At 37.6% G+C, this 20,293-nt stretch overlaps 1 protein-coding gene across 1 annotated transcript in view; it reads left to right on the top strand.

Moving 5' to 3' along the window:
• MAP2K5 (mitogen-activated protein kinase kinase 5) overlaps positions 1–20,293 on the top strand; it is a 292,027-nt gene that overhangs the window by 161,234 nt on the left and 110,500 nt on the right. Inside the window, exons 13-14 of the mRNA XM_069097384.1 lie at positions 11,909–11,982; positions 12,930–12,980. Of these exons, the coding sequence (XP_068953485.1) occupies positions 11,909–11,982; positions 12,930–12,980 (125 nt within the window). The remainder of the gene's footprint in view (positions 1–11,908; positions 11,983–12,929; positions 12,981–20,293) is intronic.

Below are 20,293 nucleotides of genomic sequence, written 5' to 3'. Positions count from 1 at the left end.
ACTTCCAAGTAAGAAGTCTGTGTCAAGGAATTTTAACAGTTTAGTGATTTTTCTTGAATGACAAATTATTTTCCACAATGATAAAACAAATGAGTAGGATATTGATGTATCTACCTTTCCACAGCCCCTAGAAATAAAATGGGTACTCATCAACTGGGGAATGGCTAAATAAATTGTGGTAAATGAATGGAATTAAGCTGCATTTTGAGAACCATGGGAAGACATTAATTGATACAGAATGAAGAAAGCAAAACCAGGAAAATGGCATACACAGTAATTTTAGTAATATAAATGAAACTGACACTAAAAAGCAACTGAACTGTGATTAATTGGAGTGACCAGTTCTGGTCCTGGAGAGCCAATGATGAAGCATATTACCCTCCTTTGTGTAGGGCTGGGAGAAAAGAGAAAGGAACTACGGGTTCAGAATTGTGCATTCACTGTCAGATATGGTTCCCCATGTTTAAAGAAAAACAATTAAGTCAAAAGGAGGTTCCTGGGTTTGGGTGGGGAGGGGGGGTGTCTCACTTAACAACTGGTATAAAAAACAAGAGACATAAATTATTTTAAAGAAAAGAACACAATACACTATTCTTTCTGAGAGCTTTCATTCCCTGTTGACCCCTAGGATCTTCTTGAACCCCAAAATAAGACCACATTTATCCTTATTAAATTTTGTCTTATCAGATTCAGTGCATGTTTTAAACTTATCAAGATCTTTTAGAATACTAACTTTGTCATCCCCTGTATTATCCCTCAGCTTTGTGTTATTTAAACTTTTGTAAATATGCCATGTATGTCATTATCCAAGTCATTGACAGAAACATTGAACAGCACAAGACCAAGCACAGATATGTTTGGCATTCCATTAAAGATACCCTTCCAGGTTGACATTAAACCATTAATGACTACTCTTTGGGTATGACCGTTCAAATATTTATGAATTCACCTAATTGTAATTAAGCCCATATTTCTCTGTCTTTTCCATGAGAAGAGCAAATGCACTATTAAAACCTAGGTCCTAGGGGCGGCCAGGTAGCACAGCTAGTAAGAGCACCGGCTCCAGTGTCGGGATGACCTGGAGATCGAATCCCGGGCTCAGACACTTAGCACCCACCCAGAAACACCTGGCCATGTAACCTTGAGCAAGTTACTTAACCCCAATTGCTTAGGGGAAGCCAGGTAGCTCAGTGAGTAAGAGCACCGGCTCCATGACCTGGGGATCAAATCTGGGCTCAAATACTCAGCACCACACCCAGAAATAACTGGCTGTGTAACCTTGAGCAAGTTACTTAACCCTGATTGCTTAAAAAAAAAAAAAACCTAGATCTAGTAACAATGTAAAAAGAAAATAAAATTAGGCTATCTAGCATGAACTATTTTCCCTCCCAGGATTTAAGTTATTATATTAGATTTTTTTTTGAAAGGAAGGAGAGATACAGATTTGTGGTGGGGTGTGTGTGTGTTGCTGCCACTATTGCTAATAAAGCTTCATAATAATACAAGGTTCATTCCATTGTAGACCTCATAGTCCCCCACGATCCTGTAGTCCTTGAAGACTGTATACCATTTCTTACCCTTAATGTTCACAGTCATCTCTGTCTCCCTATGCCAATTTAGACTAGAAAAATTACTCGCTGTGAATTTTTCTTGAATTTCTCAGAACACCATATGGTGCATTTTCTAGATCTTCCTAAAAGGAGGAGCTGTGGAGGAGAGCTCAGCTCTACTTCCTGCTATTCCACCATCTTTATTCCTCCTACACCATTGTTAATCCCCATTTTTGGGAAACAAGTTGAAAGAGGTTAGGTGGACTTGCCTTGGGTCATACAATTACTGAGTATTTGAGACAGGATTTGAACTCAGGCTTCCATCCTTTGAGTCCTCCTTCAACTCCTCAGGTTCTTCATTTTCTGCTGTTCCTCCTCTTCCTCATGTCCTTCTTCAGCCACTGCCCTTCTCCTTTAGCTTGAATTCTCCTCCAACTTCTTAAGCTTTCCCCCATTTGTTATTGTTCAGGTGTTTTAGTCGTGTTGACTCTTAATGACCCTATTTGGCGTTTTCTTGGCAAAGATACTGTAGTGTTTTGCCATTTCTTTCTCCAGATCAATTTCAGATGAGGAAACTGAAGCAAACAAGGTGATGTGGCTTGCCCAGGGTCACACTACTAGTAAGTGTCTGAGGCCAGATTTGAACTCAGGAAGGTGAGTTTTCCTGACTCCACATCCAGTACTGTATCCACTGTGCCATGCAACTGCCCTCTCCCACCTTTCCCCATTCCCAAATTTAATCTCTGATCTTTGTGAGCCCTCCAAATCATCTTTACAATTCCTTCTGCATCTCTTTCTTCAGTGCAAATCCTTTTACCCCTTCTCCCATGTAAGAAATCTAATATATAAAAATTCAGACTTATAGAAAACAATATTTTAGGAGTGGTTATTTGCTTTACCAAAAAACAAAAAAGTACAACAAAGTAACCTTGTAAATAGAAAGTTCCCTGTATGCATTTTAAACAATTAGCTTTATAGAAATTGAATTTGTGCACAACGTTTAGGACCACGGCTGAAAACTAAGTGCACCTATGTAGCTATTATTTGATCTTTGACTTTCTAAACATTGTAAGCTATTTGGAAGCTTTCTGAGATGTGGGATAGAGTCAAAGAAACAGATAATTGTCATATAAGTTATCACATCTTAAAGAAACAATCAAAATTTAGCTGATCTAATGACATGGTAACCAGAATTTTTGGGTACTTCCCTTTCTTGACCTCTTGACACAAAATCATTGTCCAGGATACAAATAGCAGAGCTACTTAAGCAAATGTATCACAGATAACCTGATTGTTTCTGGTGCTTCAGAAAAACAACAAAAACATTTATTTAAAGCAAGTACTAGTGATAGGAGCATAATGACCCTTTCTGGCTTTTGTTTAAAAGCCCTTTAAATATTGCCTTCTAAATGCAAATATTAATCACATACCAATGCAGCAGTAGATCATAATTCATGAACATTTGTGTTTTTGCAGGAAAAAAAAAGACAGCCCATTAGCTGAGGTAAACAAACTAGTTTAATGACTCTGGGATGTTGGTTTTTCTCTAGCTTCTAACTACATGAATGAATGTCGGGAAATTAAAGTTCCTCCCCCACATTGGTCATTCCATTTGCCTAAGGAGATCTCTGGGGATTTCGATGTTTATCATAATGATTCTTAAAAGAAGAGGAGACTAGCATCTTGTCACTTTAAAATTGTGATTTTTAAAAGAAAATGTGCCTATTCCTGTTGCGGTAAACTAGTTTGCTCTCAGTTAGCTGCTTGTGTCCTGGTGTTATGTTTAAGCAGACAAAGTTATATGGGATTTTTTCCCCATGCCAGAGATGAATTGACATGATCACTAGGGGGAGGAACTGTGGGCCCCAGAACCATCCAAAAGAGAGTGCAGGGGTCAAGGGAAGCCATACTGCCCTTCTTACCACTCTTCTTTATAGCAATGAAATCAGGCTACAATGAATATCAAGGATGACACTGGGGCAAAAGAAGTAAGCATGCAGCCAATGGAAAGGGACAGTGCCAGCTGCTTTGCCTTTGAGAAATCATCCTAAGGAGTAGCTGTTCTTAGGAGTGGAGCTCAGATAGTTAGCTTGAACTTGGAGTTCAAGTACCCTACAAGGAGAGTGGAGTTCTCTGCCCTCCAACATTTATGAAGCTATTTCTTTGAGTAAAGGACTGAAAGGAGGCTCTCACCAAAATATTGCCCTTACCTACTTTTCTTCTCTCAAAATCTGACACCTCTCTCTGAAAGCTTTGCTTATTAGTGTAGATGAAGCTAAGCTCTTCTTTCCAAAAAAAAAAAAAAGGTTCACCAGAATTAATGTTTTTTATCATGCATTCCCATTAACTAATGTGTGGGATGCCTCCTTCAGAGCTATAGGTAGAATTGGACTAATAGAAAGAAACTGTGCAGATGCCTAATGAAGTTGTAAAATTAGTCCCAGTGACAATACACAAAGAATCACCAATTCCTTTCCTCTAAAAACCCTGTTCCCCTAGAAGCTTCCCTAATAATCATGGGAATCCCATTAAGTGATACTTGTCCCACCCAAGCCCCAGGCTCTATCCTTAGAGCATTTCTTATCACGCAGCCTGTGTGGGGGTACTGCCCAATCAGAAGCTAAAATAGTCTTGAATGAAAAGAATTCAAGATAATTTTTAGTATTCCTGGTTTTCACTTTTAGGTCATAGAATTTGAGGGCCTTTGAGATGACCTAATCTAATCCATTCATTTTACAGATGAGTAAACCAAGCCCAGAGAGGCCAAGTGATCTGTCTTTGTCCCTATTCTATACTTCTGTGAAGGGAACAAGAGAAGAAGGGAGGACTAGACTTTCAGGCCTTTTTTTTTACCATTCCTGTCAGCCTTGTAAGCTTTGCAAGTCATATCTCTTTCTAAGCATCATAAGATGCTCAAGACAGCAAATGTCATTTAGAATTTTTAATTACTCTGCTTATTTTTATTTAAGGCACTTAAAAGAATAGTTGACTGACCTGCTCTTTATGATGTGATAGAATGATTAGAATAACTTTTATATTGCATTGTGGTTTTCCTTTAAGTGCATTCCTGTTGTGCATGGATAAATTTGTAATGTAAAATGTCAGCATATTCTATATTTAATTGTACCTGCTGTTTTACTTCATTAGAATGCAGTCCCTGAGAAATAACTAGATAGATATATTGGTTGGTGTCTTTTCATAAGACAATTACCCATAATGAAGAGGGCTGATGAAGGGCTCTGGCCGTTGTACTGCTGTTTGTGGTCACTAGGAGGGGAGACCTGCTGGTATTTCCTCCAGCTCTAGTTAAACTGAGAATGGCTTCCTAGCTGCAGAACAGTTAGTGTGCACATTTTTATTGATTTTTCAGAAGAAAAAGTAGAGAAGAAGAAGCTTCAGTCTTTATCCACTTGCACTTCATATCAGAGACAGACCATTCTCTGAAACTAAGTTGTTCGTTTTTATAAGATAACTATCCTACCTACTTCTCAAAGAACTCAGAGGAGCTTAAAGGTTAAAACCGCAGTGTAAAATAAGATGTGGAGGAATGAAATTTAAAAGGTATCACTTAAAAGAAGCAGAAATCATAAATCTGAATGTTCAGATTAATATACCCTATAGGGAATTTGACCCTGAGCTGTATGACAGTTTAGGGAAGAAGAGAAAAAAGCTTGTTCTATTGTTTTCATTTTCTGAGAAAAGAGAGCAAACAGAATCAATGACAGAGGCAGAATTTTACCTGGAGTTAAATTCAAACAGGAATTTGTTTCATGGGTCCTGCGTCAAGGACATTGGTTAACAAAGTAGACAATGTCTTCGACTATGGTTTCATAAAAAGCTTTTATTTATCTTTTTTTAAACTCATTGGCAACAAGCCAAAATGTAACTCCCAGGATAGCCACCCACTTTGACCCTTATTTGTGTGGATAGCAGGGGCTGGCTGGTGGGCGGTGCTGCCTTTTGTGAAGTGTTACAGAAATCAGAGTCTCTTTGGAATGCTAACTTTTATTCCTGAGATTCAGCTTGATTCTGTTTATGCGGATCTTTAGTGGTTAATTGATGTAATCCAAATAAAAATACAGCTTCCATCATGAGACCATTAAGTGTGAAAATTTGGGTTGTATCTACATGATGTCAATTTCACAGTCAATTTGGTCAATGCAGTGAAAGAGATCCATCAGTCCAGCCATAACTTCCATCCAACCAGGTTTTTGGTATTATTTGGACCAACAATTGGATTGGTTGACTTTATGAATTTTTCACTTTCAAACCAGTTATTTTGGCATGGTTTAGAGAGATATAGGCTTAGTTGTCTTGGAGAAAGAAACTTAAAATCATTTATTACTATTATCTTTAAAGCACCCAGAACTTGAATCAATCAGACTGCCTACTCTCTAGCAGTGTTTTGATATGTCCATTTTCTCTTGGCATAAAGTATGTGATAATATGATTTCATAGAAGGAGCACTGAATTGGGAGTCATTATTGGTCTAGACTAGAGCTCTAAGAGACTGCAGACACCATCTACTTAGAAGATCTGGGTTCAAATACCAGTCCTGCCACTCCTACTTGCTACCTGTGGGGTTTGGAGCAAATCTCTGGGCCTCAGCTTTCTCGTTTGTAGAATGAGTGGTTTAAATTTGACTGGGGTTCTTAATTTGTCATCTGTGAATTTGTGATTTAAAAATTTTTTTTTGATAACTACTTCAGTGTAACTGGTTTTATTTGTAATCCTTTGTATTTTATTTTATGCATTTAAAAACATCTTGAGTAGTCCATGACACACACACAAAAAAAGATTAAAATCCATAGGATTAGATTATTTCTAAGGGCCCTTCTAACTATAAGAATCTATGGGCTTATTTAAGTTAGGGTCTAGTAATTAGAGACATAATTAAAGAGTCCTACTTTGCTTGAGACAAAGAAGAAAAGAAAGTTACCACAGTAACCAAAAGAAAGTAGCAGCAAGACAAAAATGAATGAAAAATATAATAGGGTTCTTGGGGCCGCTTTTCATTCAGTTATTACCAAACTACTTTAAAAAGCCACTTGCTATTATCTTCAGAATGACAGAAGACCATATTTGTCAAAGCTTCTTTCTCAGGCTCTCCCTTTTCTCCATCCCAGATGTTTTTCTAATAATTTCTGAGCATTGCAAATTATTGGCCAGAACTGCCTCAAACCACCTGTTATCAGCTTGCACTGTCACTACTGTAACTCAAAGATTCATTATACCATTCGTCACTGAAAAGCTCAGCTTACTGTGAAATCTCACTGAAGGAATGGGAAAATATTGTGACACAAGGCAAGTGTTGTGATTGGATAATTGTTGATTCTTCAGTGATCCCAGCTGAATAGCTCTTGTCATTTAGGAGAAATCTTTAGAAGCCTGTATTCGGGTGGAACAGTAAGGCTAAAATACAACTTCACTTAACACCTGCCCCTGTCAGATTCCTCTTGCCTTCCAAGGACATTGTGAAGGTATGTCCAACCCAGGGGAACTTCTTCTACCTTTTTTTTTAAGAAATCATATCTGGTCACTTACCCCCAATTGCCCTGCCTTCCCCCCCTCCAAAAAAAAAAAAAAGAAATCATATCTGCTCAGATTATCATAGACCTATAAAGAACAAGAAGGTTGGTTATTTTTTAATCACAGTGGGTCATTCTTTTCACTCTCTCATGAGCTCATTTTTCCCAATCATCCTCTGAGGTCCAGTTCAAATGGTACCTCTTTTGTGTAGTTTTCACTGTTCCTCCATGGCAGAGTGATTCATTTGTGCTTTTCCTGTATTTTTCTATCTTATTCTGTATTATACTAATTTGCATGTGTTGTTCCTTATACTACTTTATTAAGTAGTAAGCCCATTAAAGACAGGGTTTTGTCTGTCCTTCAGCACCTAAAACATTGCCTTTCATGTTGTAGGCCCTCATGCTTGAGATAAATGGATGGAATTTTCCTAGTCAGCCTATCAACTGCTTAGCTATGACAATTTAACAACAGTGAGCCATTTAAGCTAATGTCTAATTTGAAATTATGTGATTCTGTAGATAAGACCTTAATGAGTATCTAGTCTAATCTTTATTTTACATATATAAACTGAGACCCAGAAAAGTTCAGGGGCTTGAACAGGATTCTATTTAGTGGCAGAAACAGGACTGAAAGCCAGCTCTCATAACTCTCCCATTATACCACAGGAACAAAGAACATATAACTAAACCTCAGAGCCTCAAAGGAAAAGAACACTAAATTGTGCTGTTTCACCCTTGCCTTATATCATATTGTTGAATGTAAATAGGTGTCTGTATTTTGCAATAAAATTCCTGTATTTTTATAGAAAATGTTTGTGCTTAGTTGTATGAAAAAAACACCTGTGCCTAGTTTCTCTGTCTCTTATTTTTATTTTTAAAATAAATCAGAAGTCCTCTCTTGACTGACTCAATAAAATCAATACCCACTATTGGTGTCAGCTCTCTTGCCTTCAATGTACCTAATTATTAAACTCTAATAATTAATGGCTTGATTAAATAAAAATGACTCTGATCTGTTCTGATAATTGCCCTTTATGATCTGCTACTTTACTGACTCATTCTTTAGTGTGTCTTGTTCAGAGGAGAAAAATAATGTTTTTAAAGGAAAATGATACCTTCTCATTCACTCTGTTTTCTATGACTTGAGATTTTATTGAAATAAGAATATGACTAACTGCTTCTTAAAAAGTCCTTTTTCTGCCTCTTCTGTTGATGTTTTATTTTGTCTGGCTCAGAGTGCAGTCAAAACAATCCAAATTACTCCAGTGCACCTTTCCTTTGGAGCTATTCTAGGGAGTTAGGGACTTTGCATGTTACACATGAAGACTTTCATTGAGTCTTGAAGCAATAGTTCAGCAGCTTTATATGAGGTTAGTTGATATCCCTGACATAAAGGTAAAACATTTTATCTAGGAAGAGAAACTTAAATTGATGCTTCTACCTTCATTCTGACATATTAGAAGATTAAAATTGTACCACATTGTACTGTGGGAATTTAAACTGGGGTATAGGAAGGTAAAAAAAGAGAAGAAAAATACACATATATACATGGTCCTTGCTTGGGGCTTTGTCATCCTGAAATGTTGTGCACATCGTATGTTGGCAAATGGAAGATAATTGTGTTTTTATCATTCCAAAAAGTATTAGAGAATAAAAGTATAATTTGGAGAATATGTAAATTATTCCTCAAGCAAGGATGTATTCCTCAAGCATTAGTCTGATATGACTAATTCTAAACTTATTCATCCATCCATTGAGTAGGGGCCACAAGCTAAATTAACTTCTTGCAGGTATCAAAATTAAACCTAGCCCAAATAAATCTTGCTTAGAAATAAAATAGATGAAGGAGGATCCACAGTGTCTTCTTTTACATGTTAAATTGTTTTTTATGGTTATGCTTAATTCTACCCTTTGGAGGAAGCCCAGGTTATAGAATTGTCTGTGACACTAAAGTGGCCAGACTTCTGTATTAATCTTGATTTCTTCATTTATAAAACAAAGAGTTTGTTCTTGATGCTTTCTTCCAGCTTAAAATGATAGAATCTTCTGAAAGCCTTTTCGTTCCCCTAATATTTTGACTCAAATGCAGTATGAGTCAAACTGGCCCCAACTGAAACAATGATTTTATCTTGATCTAAGTACAATAAAACCTAATTTTAGCATGGTTTATTCATCAAAGCAGTATTTGTAGACCATCTCCTCTGTCCTATTGGGAATACAGAATGTTACATGGTCATAGATTATAGGATCCTAGATTTAGAACTGGAAGTGACCTTTGGAACCAACTAATCCAGCCTCGTCAGTTTACAGATGAAAAACTGAGATTGAGAGAGATGAGGCAAGGTTACTTGCCTAATGTCACACATTTAGTGAGTGGCAGAAGTGGGATTTGAACTCAGGTCCTCTTATTCTAAATCTAGTATTCTTTTCCACTGAACCACACAGCACTTTCTTGAATTTAGATGTTTTGTTGTTGTTCAATCATTTTCAGTCATGTTTAATGCTTCATGACCCCATTTGGACTTGTTTTTGTTCTTTGTTATTATGGGTTTTTTTGACAAAGATACTGAGAATGGCTCGCCATTTCCTTCTTCAGCTCATTTTGCAGATGAGGAAACAAGTGACTTACTCGGGGTCACATACCTAGTTAAGTATCTGGAGTCAAATTTGAACTCAGGTTTTCCTGATTCCAAGCCCACCCTCTATCCACTGTACCTCCTAGCCACCTTGGATTTAGGTGTACCAAATGTCAAAATCTACCTACATTTGCCCAAATGAAACAACTGCAGAAAATATAAACCTGATAAAGCATAGCTAGTTTATAAAGTAGATTGTGATTTAAATCTCATGGATAGCATTTTGTTCCTTAATCAGAATTATTTTAGTTACTCTGACTTAATTTTTTCACACTCAGTGGCCACTTTATGCAGTAGCTTTGTTGTAAAGGTATAGGTTATTTAAATTGTGCTCACTGCAAAATGTTGGAGCAATACCAGTCTAAATGTTTCAGTGTGCCACTTCTGCCATTGGTAGCTTTATTGTAGATGGTGTAATTGAAACAAAACAAATTGCTCAGGATAGCTCATGCTAGTTGTAGACAAAGGATTGAATTAAAATTGGTGCTGGCAGAGATCACTTTTAGCTTCTGGACTAGGGAGGGATAAGTGGTAGGAAAGTTTTCTTGGAAGTACCTGAGGTGAGCCTCAAAAGGAGAGATTTTAATAGATACAACTGTGGAGGGAACACATTCCAGAGAGGAGAAACTGGGGTGGGGTAGGTAGAGTGAGGATCTACATATAGAGTTAAAAAAGACTGACCTTTAGCTTTGATACTTTAATGCTAGTTGGGGGGAAGGGAAAGGAGGGTATTTTTTTTCTCTTGATAAAATATTAGGTAAAGGAATGAGAGCAATAAGGAAATTACTATCTTTTTAGAATTCTTTTATGTTAAAATTGTGCTTTATAAAAATCCAAAGGAGAAATATTTGACTACTTTAAGAATTCAGATACAGATTATTTCAGAAAAAAAAAAAGGCTAGATCTTAAAGTATAATCAATCAACTAATATTTTTAGCAAGCATCATATGTGTAAGGTAAGGTTCTGTAGAAAATACTGAGAAATACATGACAGTTACTGCTCTCAAGAAGCTTAATCTACTTAAAGGAAGAAGACTTGACCACATAGAAAGAAAATGATCATTCATGACAAGGCACAAGGGACAATTGCATGTTACTGACAGTGTGTACTAGAGAAGTTCAGGTGAGAAAGATGTTACCAAGAACTGGAGTGGACAAGGAAGGCTTTATGAAAGTAATGTCACTTGAGTTACATGATTCTTGGGGGATGTGTAGGCCTCATTCTTAGAGGCAGAGAAGAGTGGTGAGAACATTCCAAGTGAGCCAAGACAAGGTGACATACAGGAAGGCATTAAAGCTTGTCTTAAGAGCAATGAATAGATCATTGTGAGTGTAGCATAAGATAGGCAGAGATGAATAATGAAAAATAAGGTTGACTTTCTTCATATAGGGCAGTAGTCATATTAGTTGATGATTTAAGTTCATGATAAAATAATTTTTTAAAAAAAGATTAAGAAGGTATTGGGTTAACACTCCAGCTAGGGAATTTGTACTTTATTCTATAACAGGCAGTGGAGAACTGGGAAAAAAACTGTATGAAAGGGTTTTTGGAAATTTTACCTAATGGGACTATGTAGATGAGATTGGAATAGACAGAGACTGGAGTGAAGGGAGAGCAGTTATAGTGACTTAAATAATTTTTTGGCAATTTGACGTACTCAAAAAGAACAGAGTGTGTTACTTGGAAGGAGTGTTAGAGAATCATGGTTGCCACATGGAATAAGTCCATTAAGAAGGACTCTTAGTGCTTGTGTGGCTGTGGGGTTTTTTTTCTCCTTATCCATAAGAGAGAGCACAGAGGGGATTGGAGCAACCAAACCATTGTAAGAAAAAAAAAGAAAGTCTTCCTTGACACAAGATCACAGGATCATGGATTTAGGCTGGAAGGCAGAAGGGTCAAAAAAACTTCAGGATATTGTTCTTGTTGTAATGAAGATTTGATTTAATTTATAGTAATAATCCATCCTTGATCCACCAGAAACCAGAAAAAAAATAGGAGAATATTAGAGAACTTTAAATTTATTTCTATTTGTAATGTTTATAATCATTTTGTGTTACAATTTAGAAATTAATCAACTGATGACATAATTTGATTTTCATAGATATAAACGTAGTTGGTACTTGTATTTTTTTAATAATCAATGATATGCGTATTGAATTATTTATTTTTTGGTTTCCTTTGATCCTGCTCTAGATGTGAAGCCCTCCAATATGTTGGTGAACACAAGGGGACAGGTCAAGCTATGTGATTTTGGAGTTAGCACTCAGGTAGACCTCATCCTCCTTTCCTTCTTCCCTCTTCTACTACTACATTTTTTTTTGGTCTCTCCTTCCTGGAATTAAAATCACCTAGCTGCCAGACAAACAGAACCCCAGAATGCTAGCCTCGCTGGGAACGTGTTATTCATTTTTAATCTCTGAGCGAGTTTTCTTCATCAGAATATGATTGCTCATTGTTTAATGACAGTAAAAACCGCTGATATTGTAATTACTACTTACGAATAGCAAACTTCATTGATATGCAGCTTTGATATGAAAGCGTTTTGGCCAGACAAAAGGGAGGGCAGAGTGGGAGCTGTGTCTGGGGAGCCCAACTGGCCCACAATAAAAATTAATATTGGGAGCAACAATGGCAGTGGGCCATTACAATGTGCAGCACAAATTTTAATTAATTTCCATTTTGGGCCTCCCCTGAGAACCTCGGTGATAGTGACCCATGAGCGCGCTGTGATGTTGATTTGAATCGCAGCCACCTTTACTCTCAGCCAAACAAGAAGACCAGAGAAGAGGTCAGCGCTGTATTATGAGTTGTCAAAGTCTGTTATCCCTCCAGCGCATTTCGTGTTCCTCTCGTTCTGGTAATGCCTGTGGCTTCATTCACATCTCGAGCCATGAGTGTGTTCAAACTCTACTTCAGATTGACTTTTTATATCAGACGGGCTTGGGGTACTGAAGCTATAAGCATCCTGCTTAACAGAATTGTTTAAGGTTATCTGCTATAAACTGTAATGCTGTGCTTGTTTAAAGTGGAAATAGCATCCAAAAGAAGAGAGAGATTTAATCATTTTTAATGCCTTTGTAGATAAATTTGTTCCCTTTTACATAATTTTTAGTTGATTTATAGGAATGATGATTGTAGGTTAAATGAGGAATAATTGCCCATTTTATTTCCACATTATCTTTATATTGTTCTAACAGACTGTTTTGTCTCGTAGCTGGTGAATTCTATAGCCAAGACGTATGTTGGAACAAATGCTTATATGGCGGTAAGTAAACTTATGCACAAATAACATTTAAACCAAAGTCTTTATCTTTACACACTTGGTAATATATAATTGTTGAATTTATTCCACAGCTTTGTTCTTACAGATCATAAATTACAAAGTCAATCCACTCAGTGTGATTTTAAAAATCTTTGTAAAAGACATTAAGGATAATACAGGAGCTCCAAACCTATCTGGCATTGTTGACTTAACTGAATTCTGTAACATGTGAAAAAAATCACTGAGAAAATACAGAATCTAAGTACAATCTTAGAGGATAATTGAACTATATCATATTGGCCATTTTGCATGATTGATTGTGTCTAATTGATTCACATGTGCTCCAGACTCTTAGTAAGATTGGTTGTTTTCTCCAGGAATGCAGGCACAACAACACTTAAGTTATTGGTGTTACCAAATTTTACTCGTGGCTATTCAAATCCATAGCCCATGGAGACAGCTCCTTCTAGTACCTGGACTTTTAGCTTCTTCAAGTCAACCATTGGACTCATGCTAATTGGTAAGATAGGTTTTCTGGTCCCATTGAAACATTGAGATGTTTACAAGAAAAGAAATGAAAAGACAAAACCATTTTACAAACTAATACGGCTCTTTTTTTTTTCTTTGACCTCTTTTCTTCCTTTTCCTCTTTTCTTTTTTCCCTTTCTTTCTGTCTGTCTATCTACCTGTCTTCCTATCTTGCCCAGGCTGGAAGTGCAGCAGCCTCTCATATGCATGGTCCCAATATTGAATGTTAATGGAAGCTTTACTCTCTGTTTTTCCACAGTGAGCCATTTTGCCTCTCCTTAAGCAGCCAGTGGCCCTCTAGTTCCACCATGTTTGTGCCAGACTTGGTGCAGGCACCCAGTTGGTTTTAACCCTACCACAGCTCAGAACTCTTGAACTCAAGCAATCCATTAGCCTTAGACTCTCCCCAGCAGCAGGGATTACAGGCATACATCACCATGCCTGGCTTGTTTCTTCTTCTGAAGAGCATTTCTTTCAGTTTTTGAGCCTGGGAATATATTTGTTTCAGTAAATGTGCTTCCCTTTGTGTGCTTGCAAAATGACTTCCAGTGAATGGAAACAGAAACAGCAATTATCAATTACATCTAGAGCTCAGATTTGTTATGGGAAGATTTTCATCCCTTAAATAAAAAAATGTTCATTTTGATGGACATTTTTGGACAAAATGGACAAAATCTATTTTGATGGATTCTTTTCTCTAAGGGAAAAAATCCAACCTTGTGCCTTATGTCAGTTTAGGTACCAGAATACAGGAAAAATAGCAACTTCTTAACTGTTGGACTTTATTAATTTGAGAGACTAGAGGCAGCTAGGGGGTGCAGTGTATCCACTGGACCTGGAGTCAGGAAGACCTGAGTTCAAATCCAGCCTTGAACACTTACTAGCCATATGACTCTGAGAAAGTCACAATCTCTGTCTGCCTCACTTTCTTCATCTGTAAAATAGAGATAATAATAGCTCCTACCTCTCTGGGTTGCTGTGAGGATAAAATGAAATAATATCTCTAAAGCACTTTATAAACAGTAGCTAAAATTGTTATTAGGAAAATGATTTATTTGCCTTTTTCTAGGTAATGAGGAAATCTGTTAACCTCTGAAACCTTTGTGCCTTATTCTTAACAAGACTTAATTATCCTTCTGGTCCCACCAGGGTAGGCAAGTTTGGGGGACTATAGAGGGAGGGACGGAGAGAAGCAGCTTCAGTTGGTGAAAGAGCTCAGAATACTGTGATAAGAAAAAACACCTCCGAATGAATCAACTTTTCAACAGTGCATCATGTTCTTAGTGGCTTTAAATTGCTCTAATAATTAAATTGCATTATTCTTTGACTGTACAAATTCAGATTACAGTTGTCCTTCCCAGGTGTACATTAAAGAAATTACTTTTTTCCAAAGTGTTTATGGATGAATACAATGCGTCTGTCTGTTAATTGAAAAGGCAAGGATTAAAATTATGAAATGTTAGATCCGATTGGCAATAGTAAAATTGCTTTTCTTCTTGGTTGAGTGGATTCCAGTCATAAAGTTTATAGTCCGAGCTAAGAAAATCAAGGTAACTAGGAAGTATAAATTGATAGGCAAAGTCTCTGTAATGAAGTACCAGGCCTTTTTTTTTTTTTTAATCAGGGTCATGGATTTAAGAGGAATAAACTTGTATCTTTGAAAGGAAGATGAATTTTATACTAGGTCTTTCTACAAGCTCCATAATAATGGAAGCCCTGTCCAGGCTTGGATGTCTTCAGTCAGCCAGTATTTTCTAAGCACCAGTTACTTGCCTAATTCTGTGTTAGACAGATGGGGCTAGAGCTTACGATCTAGTTAGGGAGATAAGCACATGTGAAACAATTAGGGAGCAAGACATCATATTCAGATGCAGTGAAGCTCTCCATGGTGCAGTATGACCATGTATGTCTGCCCTACAATTCAGAGTTCAGGACAGTGAAGTGGAAAGAATGCTAGACTTGGGATTCAGGAAAGTTCTGAGTTTAGCTCCCACCTAGGACACTTCCTAGCTGGTTGACACTGGCTCACTCCTCTGGTGTCTCTGAGTTGTCTGGGGCATTGTAGTGATGAGTCTTTCTTAGTAAAGGTTGAAGTAGATGCTTGCTAAGACCTCTTCCAACTCAGACTCTGATTCACTGAAGGGGACATATAGAGAGCTTATTTTGAGCAGTGAGCTTAAGGAACTTGCCTGAGGTAGAAGAGAGCTATCAGTGGTTGCTCTTGTACACTACTTGCTTAACCTGGGGTCCATGAACAAGTTGTTTTTTTAAAATATCTATTTGATTACTGTATTTCAGTATAATTGGCTTCCTTTCTAATCCTGTATATTTTATATTTATAATTTCTTTACTTATTTATAATTATTAATTATTTACAATTTGTATATTTATTTGGGTACATGATGGCATCCTTCTGAGAAGGGTCCATGGGCTTTGCCAAACTGCCAAAGGAGGCCATGACACAAAACAAGGTTAAGCAACCCTGGTTTAAAGGAAAAGGAAACTTCACAAAAATAGGGGGAACTTGAACTGGATGGGCAAGGGTAGGTACAATAAATGGATAGGGAAATGAAAAACTGTTCGGGCAGGGCAAAGGAAATGAAGAAGGCAAGAAAGCTGGACTGAGCATGGCATATGTGGAATGACATGATTTAATAAAAGCTTGCTGATTTTTGACATGGTTAAAAACAAAAAACAAGAAACTGAAGGTCAGCCTTGAAAAAGGCCTTTTTCCTCTTTTCAAAACCTTTTATTTACCCGAGGCTTTTTCTTAGTCCTACCTGCTCCAATAGTTCCAATGATGAGATACATACTCCTGGAAAGTATCAAGTATGAATTGAAGGCAATGAGTATGAGGTAGAGCTGATTCATTAGACTAGACTGTCTCATGAAATTCTAACGTTTCTGGATAAAGAGAGCAGGTTTCTTGATGGAGGACCATAAAAGTTGAATTCTGAAGCAGGCTTTGCCATAAACTAGCTGCGAGAAAAATATTGACTCCTGGGGGACCTTGTTCATCATAGTAAGAAGCAGTTAGGTGGTGTAGGGCTGGACCTGGAATCAGGAAGACCTGAGTTTGAATTTGACTTCAGACACTGACCAAGTGACCTTGGTCAGGTCACTTAATATCTTTGCCTCTGTTTCCTCAAATGTAAAATGTGGATAATAATAGCACCTATCTCCCAGGGTTGTTGTCAGGATGAAATGAGATAATAATTGTAAAGTGCTTAGCATGTTGCCTTAGCACATAGGCATTATATATAAATGCTAACTATTATTATTTTATAGTAATTAATATATCTATTACTTTAGCTATAATGTAGATATCATAAAGCCTCAGTTAACCAAAACCCAAATATGAGTAAGATTCTTTACTCTTTTTTATACCAAAATGTTAGAGCAGCACTCCCTGAGACAGCAAAGAGCTGGAAGCAAAGTAGGTGCCCATTGATTGGTGACTGGCCGAGCAAGTGGTGGTGGTGATGTGTAATGGAATACTATCATGAGGCATATGATAGGTATCATGGGGAGTACAAAGACAGGTTACTCCCACTGTCCACTGACCATTCCTATTCTCGTCCTGCAGAAAGGAGCTAGAGAAGGTCCTAAAACCATGCTAACTAAGCCCACTACAAATTTACAGTACATATGTAATCTGAACCAGGTGCTCCTTCTTTACCCCTGTCTTATATGGAAAAACTCTTTTTTGATCCAACCATTCCTGCTAACTATTATCTAATACTTCTCTGTTTTGGCCAAACTCCTTAAGGCCATCAGCAATCAGGACCTCCATTTCCTCTCTTACTTTCCAGGGGTAGGGAGCTGGTGCTCTTACTCACTGCGCCACCTGGCCGCTCCAGTGGTCTTTTCTTAATCCTCATCCTTCTCAATTCCTCGGTAATCTTTGATCTTGTTGCTCGGTTTCTTCTTTGATGCTCTCTTCTTTCTTGGTTTTTGTGACACTGCTTTTTCCTGCTTCTCCTTGTTGACTTAGTATGTATTTCTTCTCAGTCTTCTTTGCTGAATCTTTTTCCAGTTCACATCCACTAGCTATGAGTGGCCCCCAAGGTTCTGTCCTTGACTCTCTTCTTCCCCTAGATGATCTCATCAACTCTTATGCATTCAGTTAGCATCTCTGTGTAAATGATTCTCAAATCTACTTATACAGCCCCAACCTCTCTCTGGACCTTCATTCTTACATCACCAGATGTCCTATCTCAAACCATAGGCTACTCAAAACTCAGCATGTCCAAAACAGAATTCCATTATCTTTTTTCCAGACCCTCTCTTCTTGCAAATTTTCCTCTTACCATTGAGGACCCCACCAATCCTCTTAATCACCCATGTCTGCAACCTGATTGTCACCTTCAACTTCTCACATTCACCCCATGTATCCAATCTGTTACCAAGCATGGTTGTTTTTTACCTCAATAATGTCTTTCATACCCCTCTTCTCTTCTGATGCAGGTACCACTTAGGTACAAACCCTTATCATTTTATATCTGGTGAAGTGATCCTGCAGGCTACTGGAATAGACTGCTGGTTGCTCGCCTGGCCTTAAGTCTCTCCCCACTCCTATTTGGTTTACAGAATGATCTTCCTGAAGTGTACTTCTTACCATGTCATTTCTCTACTCAGTAAATTTCACTGACTCCCTTTAAGATCAAATAAAAAATCCTTGTTTCGCTTTTAAAGCCCCTGACAACCTTGCCCCTTCCTGCTTTTCTAGTATTCTTATTCTTTACTTTGAGTATTAGAACTAAAACATGAACTCCTCAAGTCTTCCAAAACCAGTGTTTTTAACGTTATGCCACACTGCCTCCTGAACAGCTTCATTATCTGGGCATTCTAGTTTGTTGAGCTTTTTCCCTCTTTTGAAAACTGAATTACTGAGTAAATGTCAAGTTTTAAAAATCACATATGAAAATGTAAAATTATAATTTCAATATTTCAAGATATTTTTTAAAAATCTACAGGCTTAGAAATAAATTATCTAAAAGAAGGTCATTACTTGGACCATAGTATCCAGAAAATCAACATGAATATTTATATTTCACCTCCATCACCATTTACTTTGATTTCTCTTTGAGAATTTGCAGTCTATTCAATGAAGACTAGCCATATTACATGCTTGAAACTAAATGGTGCCATTGATACAGAGATTATAATGGTCTGAAAACAAAACGTAAAGATGATATGTTTAGGAAAAATGCCAGTTTAAAATACTTGCAAGTGCACTACATATTTTGTAAGGTAAAATAAGCTGCTTGACCCCCAGCCAGAAACACATATTCTCTGTCTCTGTCTCTCTGTCTCTCTGTCTCTCTCTGTCTCTGTCTCTCTCTGTCTTTCTCTCTCTGTCTCTCTTTCTCTCTTCCTCCCCCCTCCCCATCATTATAGAAGTCAACCAGTTCACCTTGATGACTTGTGCTTGTAGCATGTAGATGCTGGAATTTCCTCTTACAAATCCCAGACAATTATAGAATGATATAACTAAATGAGCCTCTTGGACTCTGTGTGTGTGTGTGTGTGTGTGTGTGTGTGTGTATATATATATATATATATATATATATATATATATATATATATATATATATTAAGCCACAGGGCCTAATTCTTGTGTCCTTTTTGCTGGCAGCTAGAGAAGGAAGTATTTCTTCCTTCTAACTTTACTGAGTTATTGAGTTCTAAACCATTACAGTTCTTCATGACCACCACCCACATCACTCCCCCTCACCCTGCTTACCCACACTTTTTTTTAAGTCATGGCTTCTTATTGTTTGTGTAAAGAATGTGCCCTAGTAGGGTGTAGTACCCACGATCACAATAAAGACCATGACTATAAGTTTTGCGTGACATTTGATCGTAGAATGTACCAAACTCTCCAGGTAAAGGACAGAACAGAAGCACTTATTTAGACAACAGAAAACTGAATCCCAAAACCAGTAAGCCAATTCCATCATAGTACCAAAAGAAGCCATAATAATGCAGAGAGCCACAGCATCCTTCAGCCTTCCTACAAACCAACACAACATCAATATTTACTCACAAACCTCTCTATCTCCTTAATGAGCATCCTCTCACCAGCTAGCTCTGACCAGCTTCCTGTGGGCTCTGCTTCCCTTCAGCAAACCTCTCCTACCACAGGCTCTATGTGACTATATTCAGCCTATTAGGGGGAAGAGTTTACTTTCAAACCAGGGGAGGTCTTCAAACTCTCCCCTAGGTCTGTTAAGGGGCAGAGAGGATCTTCAAGTTCCCATTCCCATCACATAGGGTCAGGGGATGGAACCAAGATGGCAGAGAGAAGTCAGAAAGTTGCCTAAGTTTCCTCCAGAAACTTTTCCCTCAGAAACAATGTTAAATCAAGCCTCTAAAAGAATGTGCTAGGGTTTGTGAATTGCTTTTTTTTTTTTTCAGTGTACTTAAAACTCAGTTGTTTTTTTTTACTTTGACTCATAGTTTTTTTCCTATTAACTTGCTTTCTACATTGGTGACAGCTGTCATATCAGAGGAGCCACATACCAGCTTCAGCATTTTAACTGCAAAATGTCCATCACAGCTCATCATGAGTAATGCAGAGTCTGGTGGGGTTTTTGGCAGACCATTTTAGTTTCAAGTATGACATCAGCTCAAAACTGCTGCTCGAGGCCATATAGGCCTGGCATTATAAATCCAGAATGAATTTAGAACCTCCCTTGTGCTTTGAATCTATTTCAGTGGCTTTGGGGACATTTGCCAAGTTCTGCCTACCATATGAATTCAGGGTAGCCACACCGAGCTTACTA

This window comes from Petaurus breviceps, unplaced genomic scaffold (assembly GCF_028583685.1).
Source record: "Petaurus breviceps papuanus isolate PSGF00001 unplaced genomic scaffold, PetGlider_PUasm1.0 37, whole genome shotgun sequence".
NCBI classification, from domain to species: domain Eukaryota; kingdom Metazoa; phylum Chordata; class Mammalia; order Diprotodontia; family Petauridae; genus Petaurus; species Petaurus breviceps.
This window is presented reverse-complemented; position numbering and strand designations above follow the sequence as displayed.